At 41.4% G+C, this 18555-nt stretch overlaps 1 protein-coding gene across 1 annotated transcript in view; it reads right to left on the minus strand.

Annotated features, from left to right (window-relative positions):
• Positions 1-18555, minus strand: part of SCARA3 (scavenger receptor class A member 3) — a 737344-nt gene that overhangs the window by 210036 nt on the left and 508753 nt on the right. Inside the window, exon 3 of the mRNA XM_044062682.1 lies at positions 14802-14921. Coding sequence (XP_043918617.1) covers positions 14802-14921 — 120 coding nt within the window. The remainder of the gene's footprint in view (positions 1-14801; positions 14922-18555) is intronic.

Below are 18555 nucleotides of genomic sequence, written 5' to 3' on the forward strand. Positions count from 1 at the left end.
TGTTAAAAGCAAAATATATGCTGTTTGTTTTGCAGATGTGCAAAAGGTTCATCAAAACAGACTCCAGGGATGCCTTGTATGCCAGGCAAATATCACCTCTCAGAAGTCTGTATGATACCAAGTAAAGAGACAAGGCTTTGAGTAGATAAGCATAAGACATTTTGTTTACTCACTATATTCTTTTTGTAAGGAACCTTTGTGGACATACCAGTTGCTGTATATGTCTGGTCAGGTATATACCAAAGGAGGCATTATATTCTATGATGAGTTTGATGAATGATGAATACAGTGGTACAATGACATCTCTGGACCTAGATGCTATTCCTTTACTTATAAGTTCCCTGACTATTGAATCAACATTTTGGGGTGGTCATCTTCCCAAAAGATACTATAATCTATAATGCATTTCTTGGTATTAAGTCATGGCTTTGGCACCAAGCATTTGTCTATGTTAGTCCTTCCTGAAGGGTATTCTTGTCTTGGGGTTGACTCCTTGAAGGCTTTTGTGTTTAGCCAAGATGTTAGAGAACAGTTTCTATAGTTTTAAATAAATTCTGGTGGATTTACTGGCTAGTCATTTTTCTCTTTTCACTTTTTTCATGTTGGTGGTTTTATAAAATCATCTGTGAACCTGACCAGCCAGATGTCTTTGACATTGTCTTTGATATCTGAGATGTAGATGTCAAAGATGAGTGGGCCCAAGACAGAGGACTGAGGGACTCCATTGGTGACTGATCTCTTTGTGGAGGTGGTTACACCAAACCTAACCTCTTGGGTCCTAGCGACAGCCTGCTAGCAATCCAGTGCATCATAAAGTGGTTGATGCCTAGTTCCATAAATTTGTTGACAATGCCTAAGTGAAGCATTGCATCAAATGTTTTAGCCAGATCTAGGTAAGCAGTATGCACTGCTTTCACCTCATTTATTGCCTTGGTGACCTTTTCAAAGAAGTCCACCAGGTTCACTAAGCAAGACATTCCTTTGACAAAGCCAACATGGGAAGGATCTAGTGTCTGGGAGTTTCCTGTGTTCTTGGTGATCATTTGCATGATAATTCTTTCCACGGTTTTGCAAATAAGGCTAGGCAAATTAATGTAGTTTCTTGGATGTGTTGAAGGTCCTCCCTTATGAATGGGAATGACAGTTGCAGTTCTCCACTGTTGTGGCACAAAGCCTGTTATAAGACTATAGTTAAATAGTGACTCTGTGGGTCCTGATAAGTCATAATTTAGACTGGCAGGAGGCAGTCTGGGATGTGATCAGGACCAACTGAGGCTGTGTTCTTGGTTTTAGGGAGTGCAGCCAGTACATACTCCCTAGTTAGAGTTGGGGGATTATGCCTGATTATGTCTTTCTTGGGGGATAGGTGGGGGTGGGGTAGTAAAGTTGGAACTGAATTTATCTGCTAACAGATTCACTATATCACCAGGCTTGGTGAATGTGGCACTGTTAACCACCAGTTAGGCACATTGCTGTGTGCTGCCCTTGAGGTTTCTGACATAGCTGATGAAGGCCTTACTGTTGTCTTTTATTAGGAGGCTGTCAACCTCAAAGTTTACTTTGTTTGACCTAATTAGCTCTCTTAGTTGTCTATTTCATTTGATGAGAGAGTTTTTTTATCACTGTGGGAATTACCCTTCCTGATTTGTGACATACTTTTTTTCCTATTGTTGTATATCCTGTTTAATTTTGGATGCCACCAGGGCAATTTGATTCTGAGGCTAGTTCTGGGCTTATTCTGGTAGGTACAGAAGCCTCTATGCAGCCATTGACTTAGTTGTTCAGGGCTTTAGCATAGCTTGCTGTGTTCTTGGGGGTTTGAAGGGGCATTGCATTTTGAGAAACCATTACTTAATAAAAGGTAGTTTGCCTTGGAATAGTTCCTGACTGTTACTGGTTTTACTGGGGTTACAGAGTTGATTTTGATTTCTAAGGAGACAGATTTGTGGTCAGTAATTACCAGGGAGGATGAGACATTGGAGATGGGGGAGGCAGCGTTCTCCCATATTTGTGAGCACGAGGTCCAGTATGTTTGAGCCTCTAATGGGTGCATTCAATATTTAGTCAAGGGTGTTTGTGTTTACAAAGTTCAGAAATCTCTGTGCCTGTGGAAGGTATTGAAACCTTGGACTGCTGGGGGTACTCTCTGCTGCTGTAAACCATCCCCAGGATTCAGCAAGCTCTGCACGGTGTGCAGGAATAGTGCAAGAGCTGCTGCATGCAATATGGCTGACGAGTGATCCAGGAATGAGCTGCCAGTACGTGCAAGAGCGTTCCTACACTATTCCTGCATGGACACCACTGCTATATGCGAATTACCCCATTTTCAGGTGAAAACCATGCAAATGAGGTGAATTAGTGATCCAGGAATCAGGCAGGCATCTGTGCAGGAATAGTGTAACCTGCAGAAATGTATTTGGTTACTAACCGAATACATTTCTGCAAATTACAAAACGGAGGCATGACAGCTCCAAAGAAAGCATGTATTCAATGGAGTAGGCATGCCAATGGCTAAATGTATGGCCATTGACATGATAAATAGTTGCAAAATTATAAAAAATAACTTTCATTTTTTTTGGTCAATTTCGGCTGCTTAAGTGTAGGGTAGCCGTGCGCAAATGGGATCAATCCGAAAATAAGAAAAAAGTTGGAAATAAGCTTTTAAACCCAAATCCGCATTTTGCCATGATAGTCAATGGCATGCATAAGACAACAATACCAGGGAGTAGTGGTTGCTAAGGGGGAAGGCTGAGTGTGAGTGTGGTAACTATGAATTAGCATTCTGTTTTATGCAAATGAGGGGATTGATACTGAATCAGATTTCCTCTCGGTGTTAGTTTTCACCCAACTGTGAAGGTGCAGCAATATGACAGTGCAAGTCTAAGAGCTGAATGACTTCATAAGGGGATGTGTCATGCTTGCTGTAAGCTCATTGGAGCTCTGTGGCTCATGTTTGCCCTTAGCTAAGCACAGCAAAGGAAGGGTGTGTGTCAGATGTTCCTGAGCACTGTGTACATAGCCTAAATGGGTGTGTGCGGCACGCACTGGGTTTTAAACAAAAAAAAAAAAAACAGGAAATAGCAGCTCAGTTCACATCTGAGCACTGGGTATGTGCGGCGCACCTCTGGGCTTAAACAGGAAGCCAATGGGATGGGAAAACAGCAGTAGGAAGGCAAACAAGGAGAACTAGTATAGATGTCAGGTGGAATGTATCAGAATCAGCCAAATACACATGCAGCAGCTCAGCACACTACTATAAACTATGCAAACAACTTTCAGACTGGTTTTTGGGGAAACAGCAGTAGGAAGGCAATCAAAGAGAACTAACATAGCTGGAAGGTGAAATGTATCAGAATCAGCCAATTACACATGGAACAGCATAGCACACTACTACAAACTATGCAAACACCTTCCAGTCTGGTTTTTCCCACAAACTCTACACCACTGGTGTACTCAGACGGGGAAGTTTTACCTGACAAAGCTAACAAAATGTAAGGGGCTGCAGTCGCTCTCATACATCAATATGTGCAAAAGGCTGAAGGTGGTGAGGATGTGAATGCTGATGATCAACCCACAGTGAGGAGAAGGAGAAGACTGTACAGACCCAGGGTAACCTACCAGGGGCTACATGATCTGAAGATAGTGGAGTGCTATAGAGTGGACAGGGACATTCTACAGCAAATTGTTGAGCTGTACCGGCTACGCCTCACACACAGAACCAGCTTAGGGGAACCCATCCCAGTGGCTACCAAGGTATGTGTAGGCTTAAGAATACTAGCCACAGGTACATTCCAAAGGCCAACTGGCGATATCATGGTGATCTCACAGGCATTAGCATCCAGGGTACTCCACCAGTTCCTGGATGCCATGTCAGCAGATGCCGGTGAGCACATATATTTCCTCAACACCTATGAGGTGTTGACAAGCAATATGCATCTCTTCCACCAAATAGCAGAATACCCTGAGGTAGTGGGTGCTATAGATTGCATGCATATACCCTTCAAATCACCATCTGGAGAGTGGGGTAGGGTCTACATAAACTGCAAGGGCTTCCCCTCCATCAACTGCCAGGTCATGTGCGATGACCAGGGCATTATCTTGAATGTGTGTGCTGGCAGACCTGGAAGCTATCATGAGTCCCACATCTGGCATATGACACAGCTGTACCAGTCATTTACAAGTGGGGACATCCCATATGACCACCTAGTGTGGGATGCTGGTTACGCACTGGAGCCATGGCTGATGACACCCCTCAGAAATGCACACACACCTGAACAAGAACTCTATAATGAGGCACACGCACAAACCAGAATCATAATAGAGCATGTGTTTGGGATGCTCAAGTCACGGTTCCACTGCCTGGACATATCCGGTGGAGCCTTGCATACTTTTCAGCTACATGTACACAAATGTTCACAGTATGTGCCATGATACACAATATGATCCTGCAGAAACAGCTGCAGCAGGAACAGCATGGGGCAGGGCCACACAACCCCCCCCCCACCATTGCCAAGGCCATCACAGGCACAGAGTGACTCAGTGGAGGAACTACCTGAGCCTGCCCATGTAGGCAGAAGGAGGCATGCCCAGTATGCCCAGGCCTTGGCAAAGAGACAGCTCATAGCACATAACTGACAAGGTAGGGACCTAGGGAATGACACCTCTCTCTGACTCACACATACAGTAAAAGGGATGCCAACCATGATACTACCTGTGCTTTACCATGTATAGGGAGTGTACTATGTGCATCCAACATAGTCAGCCCTCCAGCACCATCCTCAATACTGGAACAGACACAAGGTAAGTCAGTCTTCCTATCAATTGCTGAATGGGATATTATCTTCTGATAGTTGTATCTATAGTATGGATTGAGCATGCAAGGGAATCGGTTGGATGAATGGGATGACAGCAGATAGTGGACACCTATATGGGCAGCATGGAATCCATAACAAATACTGCTGTCAACATACTAGGCAGTACTAGATAAGGTGACAAATCCCACTGCAGTACATGTAGTTGCCCAAATGTGTGTCTATAGGACACACACATGCTTGTCAGTACGGTTCACATACCCACCATCAGCCTCAGCCAGCAGGACAGGTGTACATGACCATAAAAAAGGCTGGGCTAAGGCCTCCAATTGGTGGAAATGGTTAACAGCCCCCCTCCAGACCTACACAGACAGACTACAACAGGTCCGGCAGTTGTATGTCAGTTCTGAACAGTAAGAAGTTTGAAACTGAAATGTAGGTCAATAAAACCTAAGATCTGTATCCTATTAATATGCCTCCAGTCTGCATGATAGGTCAGAATACAAAATGAAATGGAAGCCAACAGAGTACCCGAAATAACAGTACAGTCATAGCAAATGTTTAAAGTCATCAGTTGTGCCACCCCATCCCATGTAGAACTGCAGTAACATGTAAGTGTGAGGTGTAATAACAGTGGATCACAGATTACCCGAGCTGGCCCAATCTACAGGATAGATTGTTGCATGTGCACAATATGCAGGGGTCCATGTGTTAGGTTGTCGTGTGTTCAATACTGAGTGGAAATGGTCAGCTTATAGGCATGGAGGGCTGTGTGTTGGTGGCCTATGGGCAGTACTGTGGATGACAAGACCATGTTCCAACTGCAGTGCCAACCACAATGCCACTCAGCAATACCCATGTCAGTAGTCATCCATACTCACTGGCCAGATGTCAATATCTGTCACTGTCTGAAAGATGGACATGCCATGAATGTGGGCCCATACATAAACACAGTACACAGGTGGAAGTACCCTAGACAGAGTGCATAAAATGTAACTGTCAACTGCACACAACTTTGGAATTGTACATACAGGTTAGCGGCACATTAGTTGTCTGTGTAGTATGGAATGCTGATGTAGTCTGGACAATCACTGGCAGTCCGTGAAAGGTACAGTTATGAAGTAATGAGAGACTGCCTATGTCCCTGCACAAGGCAGCATAAGGGGAATGTCCCAGGTATATCTGTGAGTCAGCTGCAAGTAGCTTCCATATCACACATGCACTCAGCTCACTCCACCAACAGCCACAGGTTTATCACAGGTCATATCCTAGCTGTTGGGAATGAGTACAGTATGACCTCACTTCTGTATGGGAATACCCACAGAATGCAGCATGCTAAAGAGATGTCTTATGCAGGTGTATCCCTAGCTGTAAGCAGCACCCTGCATGCATCCAGACCAATGGGTCAATATGTACAGGAACTATTGCCATTAACACCTCAAACACTTACCCTTTCACCCCAGGTGAATCCACTGGCTCACAGCCTGGGAATGTAGGAGTGCCAGAATGCACTGGCCTGCTACAGATGGCCTGCATTACTACCAAATGGCCTACAGTGCTCACCCATAGTGCCAATATATGGTATCTCATTGGGTCCCAAATAACAAACTAACACAGTCAACAGAACACAAATACAAGGCCATATTGACAAATCCCAGTAGCATGACCCCATGTCCTACTGCATGAACTGGGGACCAATCCATAAATACTGCTGGGATGAAGGGCCAACTATAGGGATACTTCCCAGATATCGCTTGCATAATGTTAGCATGAGGATAGATTAACAGATTGAGGGAGTGTAGCTGCATGGACGTCATGGAGTGTGTGAAGTCTGAAACTCTGATGTGTGCGCATACTCCCCCTGCCTGCAAACCCAGTAATGGGTGGTTACAAACATTCTCATAAACCACAATGTGAAGGGGAACTGACCAGATATATGAGCTCTACCTCTGAGTAACCTGGGTGAATATGTACAGCTGAGAGGTATGGCCACAGCAGGATATGGCCATTCTGTTAAGCTGATATATGTACAACAAGGGGATCCTCAGCCACCATACTACCAAGGTGCTGGACCATTTACACAGACCCTTCAGCAGGTGTCTGTAGCTACCCCTCCAAAATGGCAGGAGTGTGCAAGAATGTGTAGGCTGCAGTCCACAATACTGGCCTCAGCTTCATTCATCTTGTATTTCCCAGTAAATAACTGTGAGCAAATAATTTATATCTGTCAGCAGTCAATGACATAATACATCACAGTGTAAAACAGTACATATGTCTGAATATCTCTGCTAATACCAGCCATGTAACACAAGCAGCATAGACAGCAATAGTTATAGTATCCCCTATCTGTCACCCATTGTGACTCCATATTGTTAACCTATCTACAGATATCCTGCAGAAACAGGTATCGATCTGTAGGTTGAGAATACCAAACACTGGACTGGAGTACAACCCTACCTAGAATGGATTCACACACTCAATACAGAAGGTCATACTGGGCATGCTCCTACACTTAGAGAAATGAAGCCCATGTCTGACACACTATAATATGTCAAATATACACACACAGAGATGTGGGGAAGAGAGAGACAAACAGTGACAGATAAAAATCCATTATAAGGCCTGTCCCACCCACTACACATCCAATTGGCCAATATCGCATGATGTGCAGATGTCAATCACTGTAGACATTCCTTGTGGTAGCCCTCAGCCTTATAGTGTCTGTGGTGCTTGTGATAACTGTGTAACACAATAGTAAAAAACAGTATTCATGAAGCATTTGTATACTCAGTCCTGTCAAATGTAATGTTGTGTGTGAATGTGTGTCTGTGTGTGTGTGTGTGTGTGTGTGTGTGTGTGTGTGTGTGTGTGTGTGTGTGTGTGTGTGTGTGTGTTTCCAGAGGAATGATTGATGGCCCATTCACACACACTGCACTTTCCATTGCCCATGTTATCACTCCTGTTGATGTCAGTCACCTTGAAATAACCCTTTGGCCAAATCTCAGTCCTATATACTTTCTGGCACTTGCGATAACTGTATAATACCATAGGGCAACAAACTAGTTAGGTAGGAGTTCTAGTCCTGGTCCTGGCAACTGTGAAAGTTTGTGTGTGAGACTTTGCTGACACCTGCATTTGTGGGCATTCACACTTACTGCACTTCCCTCACCTCTCCTTTGAGCACTGCAGCTGATGTCACTCACCTTCAAAGATGCCTTTGGATGACTCTCCAACATATAACAGGTGTGGCACTTGCGATAACTGAGTAATGCCATAGTGTAGCAAACTGGTTAAGTAGGAGTTCTAATCCTGGTCCTAGCAACTGTGAAAATGTGTGTGAGAGTGTGTGAGTCTTGCTTTTGTGGTCATTCACACTTGATGCACTTCCCTCACCCCTCCTTTGAGCACTACAGCTGATGTCACTCACCTTCAAAGATGCCTTTGGACAGCTGTCCAACATATTGTGTGGCACTTGTCATAACTGCGTAATGCCATAGTGTAGTAAACTAGTTAGGCAGGAGTTCTAATCCTGGCCTTGGCAACGGTGAAAATGTGTGAGAGTGTGTGAGTCTTTTTTGATGCCTGCTTTTGTGTCATTCACCCTTACTGCACTTCACTCACCCCTCCTTTGAGCATTGCAGCTGATGTCACTCACCTTCAAAGATGCCTTTGGACAGCTCTCCAACATATAACTGGTGTGGCGCTTGCGATAACTGCATAATACCAAACTAGTTAGGTAGGAGTTCTAATCCTGGTCCTGGCAACTGTGAAAATGTGTATGTGTGAGTCTTTGTTGACGCTTGCTTTTGTGGTCATTCACCCTTACTGCACTTCCCTCACTCCTCCTTTGAGCACTGCAGCTGATGTCACTCACCTTCAAAGATGCCTTTGGTCAGCTCTCCAACATATAAATGGTGTGGCACTTGCGATAACTGCATAATACCAAACTAGTTAGGTATGAGTTCTAATCCTGGTCCTGGCAACTGTGAAAATGTGTATGTGTGAGTCTTTGTTGACACCTGCTTTTGTGGTCATTCACACTTACTGCACTTCTCTCACCCTTCCTTTGAGTAATGCAGTTGATGTCACTCACCTTCAACGATACTTTTGGACAGCTCTGTAACATATAATCTCTGTGGTGCTGGCAATAGCTGCGTAAAATTATAGTGCCAATACATAGCTAGGTAGGGGTTTGAAACACAGTACTGGCAAGTGTGTTTGTGTGTGTGTGGGGGGGTCATCAGTATCCTGGGTGGGTGTTGGTGTGATTGCATAAATAACAGGATCAATTGGAGGGTGGGTTTTGCTGCATTTTCATATTGAGAACCCATATGTCCCAATGTCACATTACAAGGCCAACAGCTGCCAAACACAGTAGAAGTTATTGTAGACAATACACAGACATACATTTATATATAAGCAACCATTATAATACCCAGAGACCTCTCTCTACCCACAGATCATACACAAACACACTTGGCTCTTTCTCTCTTCCTGTCTTTCTTTCCCTCTGTCTCTCTCTCACCTCCTCTCTGTTAGATGTGGAAAAATTAATCTGTTTTGCATAGGCAGCAGCTTGACTTTGATAGGTAATGTTCATGATCAGCTGATGGCCTGTGCAAGAATTGGAGTCTTCCACTTGCTATTTGAATGTGAAATACCTGTGGTTTCATCCCTATAGCCAATTGCATGGAAACACACCCCTATAAGTAAGCAGTGCAAGTGGGTGTTGACCCTTCTCCCACACTGTGAGCAGGACTCCATGCGGGTATGTGACAAACAGCATCACAGAGGGTATTTGGAACTACCTCTTAAAACAAACACTGTGGAGACAGGCCAAAAAAACTGGAGGGGGATGTTCCAGACATGGGGACAGAATGTAAGTATTACTGTTCTACATTTGAAGTAATGTTGGTTTAACAGGGTTTGTGTGGTTATGGCTGTTCTGCATGATTTAAAGTCTGGCATGACAGTGTTATGTGGTTGAGAAAACTCTCAGCTGTAGGGCTATCTGCAGTCTAGCCAGAGTTTGGAGCCTGAGATTTGGTTTGTTACTCACACATTTTCTTTCTTCATAAATGCAGTAGCATACTCTGATTACTGTACTTGGGAAATGGTAACATCCATGTGTGTTACTGACTTCATATCCCTCAAAAGAGATATGTCACAATAAACCCTGTTACACCAGCAATGTTCTCAGTTTATAACTGCAATATGTCAATATTGGCCCTGTGTTTGTGCCTCTGTCCCCAATTCTGTCACCCTTTGTTCATATGTCATACAGTAAGAGGAGGATATGTACAGTGTACCATTATTTAATGACATAATTCCTGATATCGAGCTGGTGATATATCAGAATGCCTGACATGTAATGTATAGGAGACCTAATAGTTGTGGACAAAACCTGGACATTCTGTGGTAGTCTGTACAGTAGTGAGGTCTGTGCACTTATGGTGATTGTTGACAGAGTGTCTCTATTATGTAGCAGTGTATTGTGATCTTGTTATTTGGCCTGTGTATAGACTGGGGTAGATGTCAGTGTTCTTGGGTCCTGTTCTATTTGACAGTGCATGCTGCTCCAGTGTCTGATACCCTATCAGTCTATATGTTTGTAGGGCCAGACTGAGACATGTCCCATACCACAGTCAGGCATCAGACTACACTGTGAATTGGGCCAGTATATGTAGGGTTAGTGTGTGAGTGACAAACATGATGATGACTTTTGTTCACACAGGCCATCAACTGTACTATTACTTAGGCTTACTATTATGTGACTGTGACTGTGTTAAGATTGGTTGTGAGTATGCACTTTCACACTAGTATATTTTACCCCATGCTGTTACACTCCTCTACCGCCTGTTCTGTGTATACCACCTGACTGACCAGATTGTTTCAGACTGTCCATGTTTATTGCTCTTATTGCTTCTATATTCCATAGGGTCACTACTGTGATTTGTGTGGTACTTTACTATGATGATTTTATGTTGCTTGTCAGTAACTGATGGTGTACATGTCAGTTTCAGAAGAGCCTTCCTTCACAACATGTATGTTGACACAACCCCTGTCACTGTAGCAACATTCTACATTTATAACTGCAATACATACATTACGTTCCCTTGCACTAAGAGGTTGAGAGTTATGGTGCTGAGGTATGACTCCACTACAAGCCATGGGCCTATGTTTTATATACATATATATATATATATATATATATATATATATATATATATATATATATATATATATATAAATCATATGTATAAACATATGTAAACATGAGTGTTGTGTATACCTTTTCAGATATATCCCACCATATTAGTCTGATATGTGTATATTTACATATAAGAACATGACTGATTCAACACCTTTTTCACTTACAAGTACTAAAGAATTGTACTAGTCAGAGCAGTTGTTCACTACTATTCAGTATGTGTACTGAATAATATATTTGAAAAACAACAGACATCTTCACAGCTTTGATGGCTTAGTGGTTAACTGCTGTGACTATAGTGTACAGGGTCTTGGGTTCAAGACCTGCAAGTGCTGTTTATTTTGTTGCTAGGCAGAACAAGGACTGTTGGATACAGAGTGGTTAATGCAATTTTGACCAGCTTTAAGCAGGTTTGCATGGGTTTTCATGGCGGTAAGCAATGCTAACTTCTGGTTAAATATGTTTGCAGACATGTAGCCAGACAATTGCTTATTCTGTGTAGGCATTGCTTACCGCCATGCAAACAGGCTTAATCACACTTACTACTGCTTAAAAGTGCTTACTCCCGCTTACCCCACTCTAATTTTTTTAAAAGAAAAGAAAAAAGGGGTGATAGGAAAGTGGGGAAAGGGGACACAAAGAGGGAAAGACAATAGGGAAAGTAGCTAGGGATGTGCAGGATGGGTGTACGGAAGGTCCATAGCTGTCCATTTCTTCTACAGCAACAGCTGTGCATATAAACTGAATTTGGAAGTATATATGGACACTTAAACCCCCGAGAGAGGGGTGAGGACAACAATAATGTGTTGTGAAGCCAATTAGACTAGATTTTTCATTTCACTGAGACCAAATCACCTAATTTTCAAAATACTGAAAAAATTCATTTCACTGAATCTCATTTCACTGAATTATAAGCTATAGACTTCCCAGCAGTAGTGGCAGTGTGTAGAATACTGTTAGGCAAGTAAAAGGTATATGCTCTTTTCCCCACTGTCGTGCAATTCTGGAGTTAGTATATATAGTTGGGGTGGGGGGCACAGCCCCCCACATTGGGGGTTGTGGGGGCGTAATCCCCCACTTAGTTTGATTTTATATTGTCTGGTTTCTGTTAAGAGGATAAGTAAGTAGTTTTTAAGTTGTGGAAATAAGTAGTCATTAGTTTTGTGAGTGTGTTTGTCTATGGTTTGTCATTTTGTCTTTTGAAATTTATCATTGTAAGCTGTCGGTGAAATTTGATTCAGTGAAATGAGTTGTCAGTGTTGTGAAATTTAGGTGAGTTGGTCTCAGTGAAATGAAAGTCAGTGAAATGGGATTTCAGTGATCTAAAGTAGACCCACATATATATATATATATATATATATATATATATATATATATATATATATACATCTATAGTATATATGTCAAATAATGTACAGTGAGAGATTTAATCAAGGCAGCATGCAATACCAAATTATGTCCCATTCAGAAACAAGTTGTAACTGCTTACATAAAAACTGTTATACAACATTAGAGTACAGAGAAACTTGTGTACCTATAGTAATAGTATTTCAAATGTCATGAGCAGAAAAATCATACAATACTCAGTATAGTTAGCTAATACATATTCCATTCACACATCCAAAGACGGGTACACTATGATGATCTGGACAAAATAGTGCAGCACTGATAAACAAGCCTTGAAAGAACACAACACAGTATATTTACATGTTATCCATTCATTCAACATTACAGGTGAGATGAAGTCTATCTCAGCATTCAAAGTGTACAAGGCAGGGTACCTAAGCCTGGACCCAGCACTAGTGCATCACAGGATGTATGCATGTGCTCACTTATACCTGACATATGCAATTTATAATTCCTGACATCCAGAAATTCATGCTCAAATAGTATTCCTGTAAGATGTGTAGCTTCATGTCAATGAAATAATGCTAAAATGTGCCTCCTATACCATATCTATGCCATAATAACTGAAACTGTCCTTTATATGTCAACAATTTTCCAAGTGACAATTTCCAAGTTTATTTCTATTTTATGAAAAAACACTACATTTTAAATCAAATATCAACACTAACATAGTGACTGTAGGTATAGCTACCTGACTTTTGTACAGTCCTAATTAAACTTTGACAGAGAAAGTCTTTATGTAACAGAGAACGCAAGCTAGTACCTAAATTCATTTCTCTCCATGTTTGTGGTTTTATAACACTGCAGTTGTTACTTCTACAATAAACGCTTTAAAACGTACTACATTAAAAAGGGTATAGAGTATCTTGCCTTGATAGATTTATCCAGACAAATTTTCAAAACCTCCCCCACATCTAATGTTCAAGTTACCTGATATGCTCCTGTCTGATGTCACTTTCTGTACTGCTTGTCAATCACAAGGAGAGAAATCTACATGGAAAAGCATTAATTCCAAGTAAATTCTTTATTTAGTTTTCCCTTAATCTTCATTGCCATCTAATACAGTAAACATGTTTTCTTACGATTCTGGTATGGTTTTCATTCCTTATAAGAAGGTCAGTATAGAAGTATATAAAACATAAAACATTGCAGGGTCTGACCATGTCAGAATAATACTCCTGCATAATCCATCCTAGGACATTTAAGGGAGTTTAGATATATTCTGCAGTTCTGTTACTGGCATAGATGAAACAAATGTCTTATTTGACTTCCTAGAGTTAAACTCTAATTTACCAAACAAAAACACATTTGGAGAATTATAAACTTCAGCTGTATTAGCAAATCCCACTAAAGCAATATCCCACCAAAATATATACTTCATTTAATGAGCTTATTAATCAAAGGAAGAAAAGCTATTCTAACAGGTAAACTTACATTTCTTTATCAACATAGACAACATGGGAAGTAAAAATGAATACTTAACTTTCAGAATCCTCTAGGAAATGATGTTTTATAGCATTTCATATTCAATTACTTGGAGAATTTATGCCCATAAATGTTTCCATATATACATCTGTATTGAATTTTAAATCAATTAATATTTCCTACAAGTGTCATACAGTTTTATGTTTCTTGGCATTGTCATATAGGATTTTCAATGTTACACAATAAAGAAAGATTGCTCACAATGTATTATTGTGCATTTGTATGTTTGCGTGTGTGCGTCTGTGTGAGGTGGTGTGTGCATGCACGTGAATGTTTATGTAATAAAAACATTTACCAGGCTTTTCAAGAATCTCTGAAGAGCTTATTCGTTCTCAAAAAATTATTATGAATTCATAGCATTTACTTTGCTCCATAGGGCAAAGACAGCCTGGCTAGGAATAAAGGGACTTTTTTATTAATTGTGCTTCTTTCAAAATAATACTGCTTAGAAAGCACTGTCTACTACATGCTTTTATAACCTGTCATTAAGATATTTGACAACTGCAAACAGTTTTCTGACTTCCAACAGAGAAACTCTTTCCTTGATGACTGTGTGTCTTATGCTGATACCTGAAAATCATTTTAAGAATTCCTTTTTTAGTTTTTATTTTGTGCCAATGACTTCCCACACATTCTAAATGGAAGTGAATATATGGTAAATTAAAACATAACAATTATGGTATGTATTATGTATATTTTTTGAGATTCATACAAATGTTTACATATCTTATGCTAAAGTAAGCTCTTCTGATCGTTTTATATGTCATATTGCAATCCCTTTCTTTCCATTCCAGTACTGTGTTCAATAAAACATTTAGTAAAGTTACATTAAAATATCAGTTCTTCGGGTGCTGCACACTAATGCTAATGGAACAGAATTTACTTACCTAATGATGAAAGCACAACCACGGCTATGATTAGGATAGCAAAGAATGCATACAAAACTTTAACAGCCACTTGAAGTGTCATATTCTGTTGGCATCTAGTGCAGACATTTCTTGTTCTCCCTAAATGAAACAACAGTAAAATATTTACTCTTGTGAGCACTTTAGGGATTTAAAACAATATAATTAGCAAAAATTTCACTTAAAATGCTCCCTGCAAGTTACTTGCAAATTAAAATCAAAATGAAATTATACTGATGCTGAAGTTAAAAAAAAAAAGCAATTTTGAAGACTAAACCTCATGTACATGTCACCCATTCTAATATGGCATCTTTCTGTTGGTAGTACTTTTTTAATGTCATCGATGCTCCTTTATGGGTGGAGTAGTGGCATGCTCACTCATACTATCTCCTAACAGAAAGAGGTTCTCAGTTCAGTTCTTGGCTGGGTGCCTCTTGTGTGGAGTCTGTATGTCATCCCTGTGTTTGTGTAAAATCATAGAATCATAGGAAGTTACTAGCCTATTGGGCCTGAGGCCCTTACAAGCCTATCCAAGAATTTAGCCCATGTTCCAACAAGTCAGCAGCCTATGTCAGTGTCCAGCAGGGACGCAGGTAGTATCCCAGGGATGTATTTTCTGTTCCCCATCCAGTTATCCAGGTTGTGCTTAAAAAGAGTTAATGAGGTACTCTGCTTGACATGGAGAGGCAGTCTATTCCACAAAAGGGGGAGTCTCTGAGACACAAATCTGTCCCGCCAACAAGTTCTATTGATGTCACAGACCAGGTTGAGGTTGTGCATATGGGTTACTCGAGTGAAGCTTGATCTGTGGATATGCAGCAGTCCCATCAAGGTGGGGTCTGAGATTGCTTTGTATGCCAGACAGAGGCCATCTCTGAGGAGGCAGTACAAGACTGAGTAGGGTGACATGGCCTTGAGTCTATCTGTGTAGGGTAGATGTTTGAGGCCCTGGATTCTATTGGTGATGAACCTCTGTGGTCTATCCAGCTGCTGTATGTGCTTTATGACGTACATGCCAAAAGGGGCATTGTACTCAATAATGGGTCTTATAAGGGAAGAATACAGGGATGTTATTACCATCTTGTCCCTGGATGAGATACCCTTACTAATGAGGTAGTCCATGTAGAAAGCTTTCCATACAACAGAGGCAATATGGTGGTCAAAAGTCAGTTTGCTATCAACCTGTGTGCCCAAGTCCATCATGGCTGTGTTCTTAGGACCTTATTATCAGTGTGATAATTTGTGGGAACATCACTCTCCCCAAAAGGGATGATGATGCATTTGTTGGCATTCAGTTTGAGGTCATGTTTCTGGCACCAGTCATTTGTTTGGGTGAGACCCTCTTGGAGGATGTCCACATCACTAGGGGAATTGATGACAGAACCCAACTTGAAGTCATCTGTAAACCTGGTCAGCCATAGCCTACTGGTTTTGGCCTGCACCTCAGAAAAGTATATCCTAAACAGCAGAGGCCCCAAGACCAATCCCTGGGGTACACTGCTCATTATGTGTCTACTGCTTGAGGTGGCTGCCCCTATTTCGACTAGGTGGGCTTTGGCAGTGAGCCAGTTTGCTACCCATCTGGTAACATATGGATTGATGCCAGTTGAGAGAGTTTATCTATTTTACCTGAGTGGGGAATAGTACTGAAGGCTTTGGCCAGGTCAACTTAGGTGATGTGCATGATGTTCCCTTTGTCCATGGCCTTGGTGACTGTCTTAAAGAAGTTGACCAAATTTAACAGGTATGAACTCCCCTTGATGAAAGTAAACTGTGTGGGATTGAGTGTCTGGTGGTTAACAATGTCCTTGTTATTGAGGTCTATTATAATCTGCTCCATGGCCTTGCAGATTAGGCTAGTTAGGCTGATGGGTCTATAATTTTCTGGATCGGTGGATGCGCCATTGTTGTGCAAAGGGATGACAGTGGCTGTCCTACACTCTGCTGGGATGAAGCTGGTATTCAGGCTTTGGTTGAATAGGGTACCTAATAGTGCTGCAAGTTCCTGTCTGAGTTCATATAGGATGCAGCCTAGGGTGTTATCGGGTCCCATGGAGGCTGTATTTTTTGCCTTTGAGAGGGCAGTCATGACTTGCTCCCTAGAGATAAGGGGAGTGGGGCAGGTACTGGGGAATGTCCTGTTTTACTGATGGGGGGGGGGGCAGAGGGGTAAAGTTTTCATTGAACCTGTCTGCCAGCAGGTTGGGTATATCTACAGCATTTGTGTATGTGGTGTCCTTGACCACCAACTCTGAGCAGATCTAGGTGCTTCCTTTGAAACTGTGGACATAAGTTAAGAAGGCCTTATGATTGTCTTTAGTAGATGTGGCCAGTTTGGATTCGAAGTTTGCTTTGGAGGATTTCACTAGTTATCTTATTTGCTTGTTCAAGCTAAGTAGAGATTCCTTCCAATTAGGCACCTGCTCCTTCTTAGTCCTGGACAGCAATTTTTGTCCTTTTATTATAGTTTATTTATTGCAGATGTCCACCAGACAGGTTTAGTCTTCCTTGAGGAGGATGATTTTGTCCTGTTGGGTATTCCTTATTCCATGCAGCTATATAAATGCTCATATAGTGGTGTAGGTTTGGACATATGTGCTAGTTCCTATGGAGGGGGAGGGGGCTGTGAAGCTGTTTATACCTTCCCTCAGGAGGTTGTAATCAGCTTTGCAGAAGTTTTTTTGTTTGACCTTAGGTGTGGGGGGGGGGGGGTCAGGGGATTTGACTTCAAATGTGACTGCTTTGTGGTCAGCTCTTACCAGGGATGATGACACTGTAGGGATGCTGCAGTGGTTACTCATGTTGGCTAATATCAAGTCTAAGATGTTTTCACCTCTTGTGGGGGGTGTCAATCAACTGGTCCAAGGCATTTACATTGACAAAATCAAGGACTCTCTGGGCATTTGTGTTTTAGCATGAGTATTTCTTCCAATCTATGGTTGGATAGTTAAAGTCACCCAGGATCAGGGTAAAGGGTTGAATCTTGATAGATTTCAAGAGGTTCAGATAGATGGAGTGGGCATCTTGAGTTAAAGTTAGAGGCCTATAGCTAGCTATGATTTGGACAGGGTACGTATGAATTTCATCTGTGTACTCCAGTTTCCTTCCACCTTCCAAAGAGATACAATAGGTGAAATGGCAAATCTAAATTGCTCCTATGTGTCATTCAGGGTGTGTGTGAGATAGATAAGGAAGGCCTGGCCATCTACATCTATTACCTGCTTGCCTAGTAATGTCTGTGGATGGCAACACCTGTTCACAGTATGACTATAAGAGTCAGATGGAACTTAAATGCGGATGGCCAGATGGATGTTGACATACAATATAAACTGTCCTCCTAATAATGAGTTATATTTTAATATACAGCCTTTCAGTTCTTAACTAAATACAATATAAACCATGAGTAAAATATGCATTTATTTTGGAATTATGACATCTATTTGTGTGTTTAACCAGTTATACTATAATTTTTTAAAAGAACAGCATTGCTTTAGACCTGATTTTTAAGAAGTTCAAATTATTTGAGCAGAATACCAAAAATTAAAGGCTGAACAAGCCCTGTATGTTTTAAAAATGAACCAATGGATACAATTGGGAACGCTAAGTAAAATCTTCCTTTTAAAATTGTGCTAGTAAAATTACTGCATACTTCACAGAGTGAAGGGAAAGGTTCTGAAAGAAAACAACTAGTCTTGAAAGGCACTGTGGCACATCAATTAGTTCTACTACCTCACTG

The sequence above is a fragment of the Protopterus annectens genome, chromosome 2.part1 (assembly GCF_019279795.1).
Source record: "Protopterus annectens isolate FY-2018-M chromosome 2.part1, PAN1.0, whole genome shotgun sequence".
Taxonomy (NCBI): Eukaryota; Metazoa; Chordata; order Ceratodontiformes; family Protopteridae; genus Protopterus; species Protopterus annectens.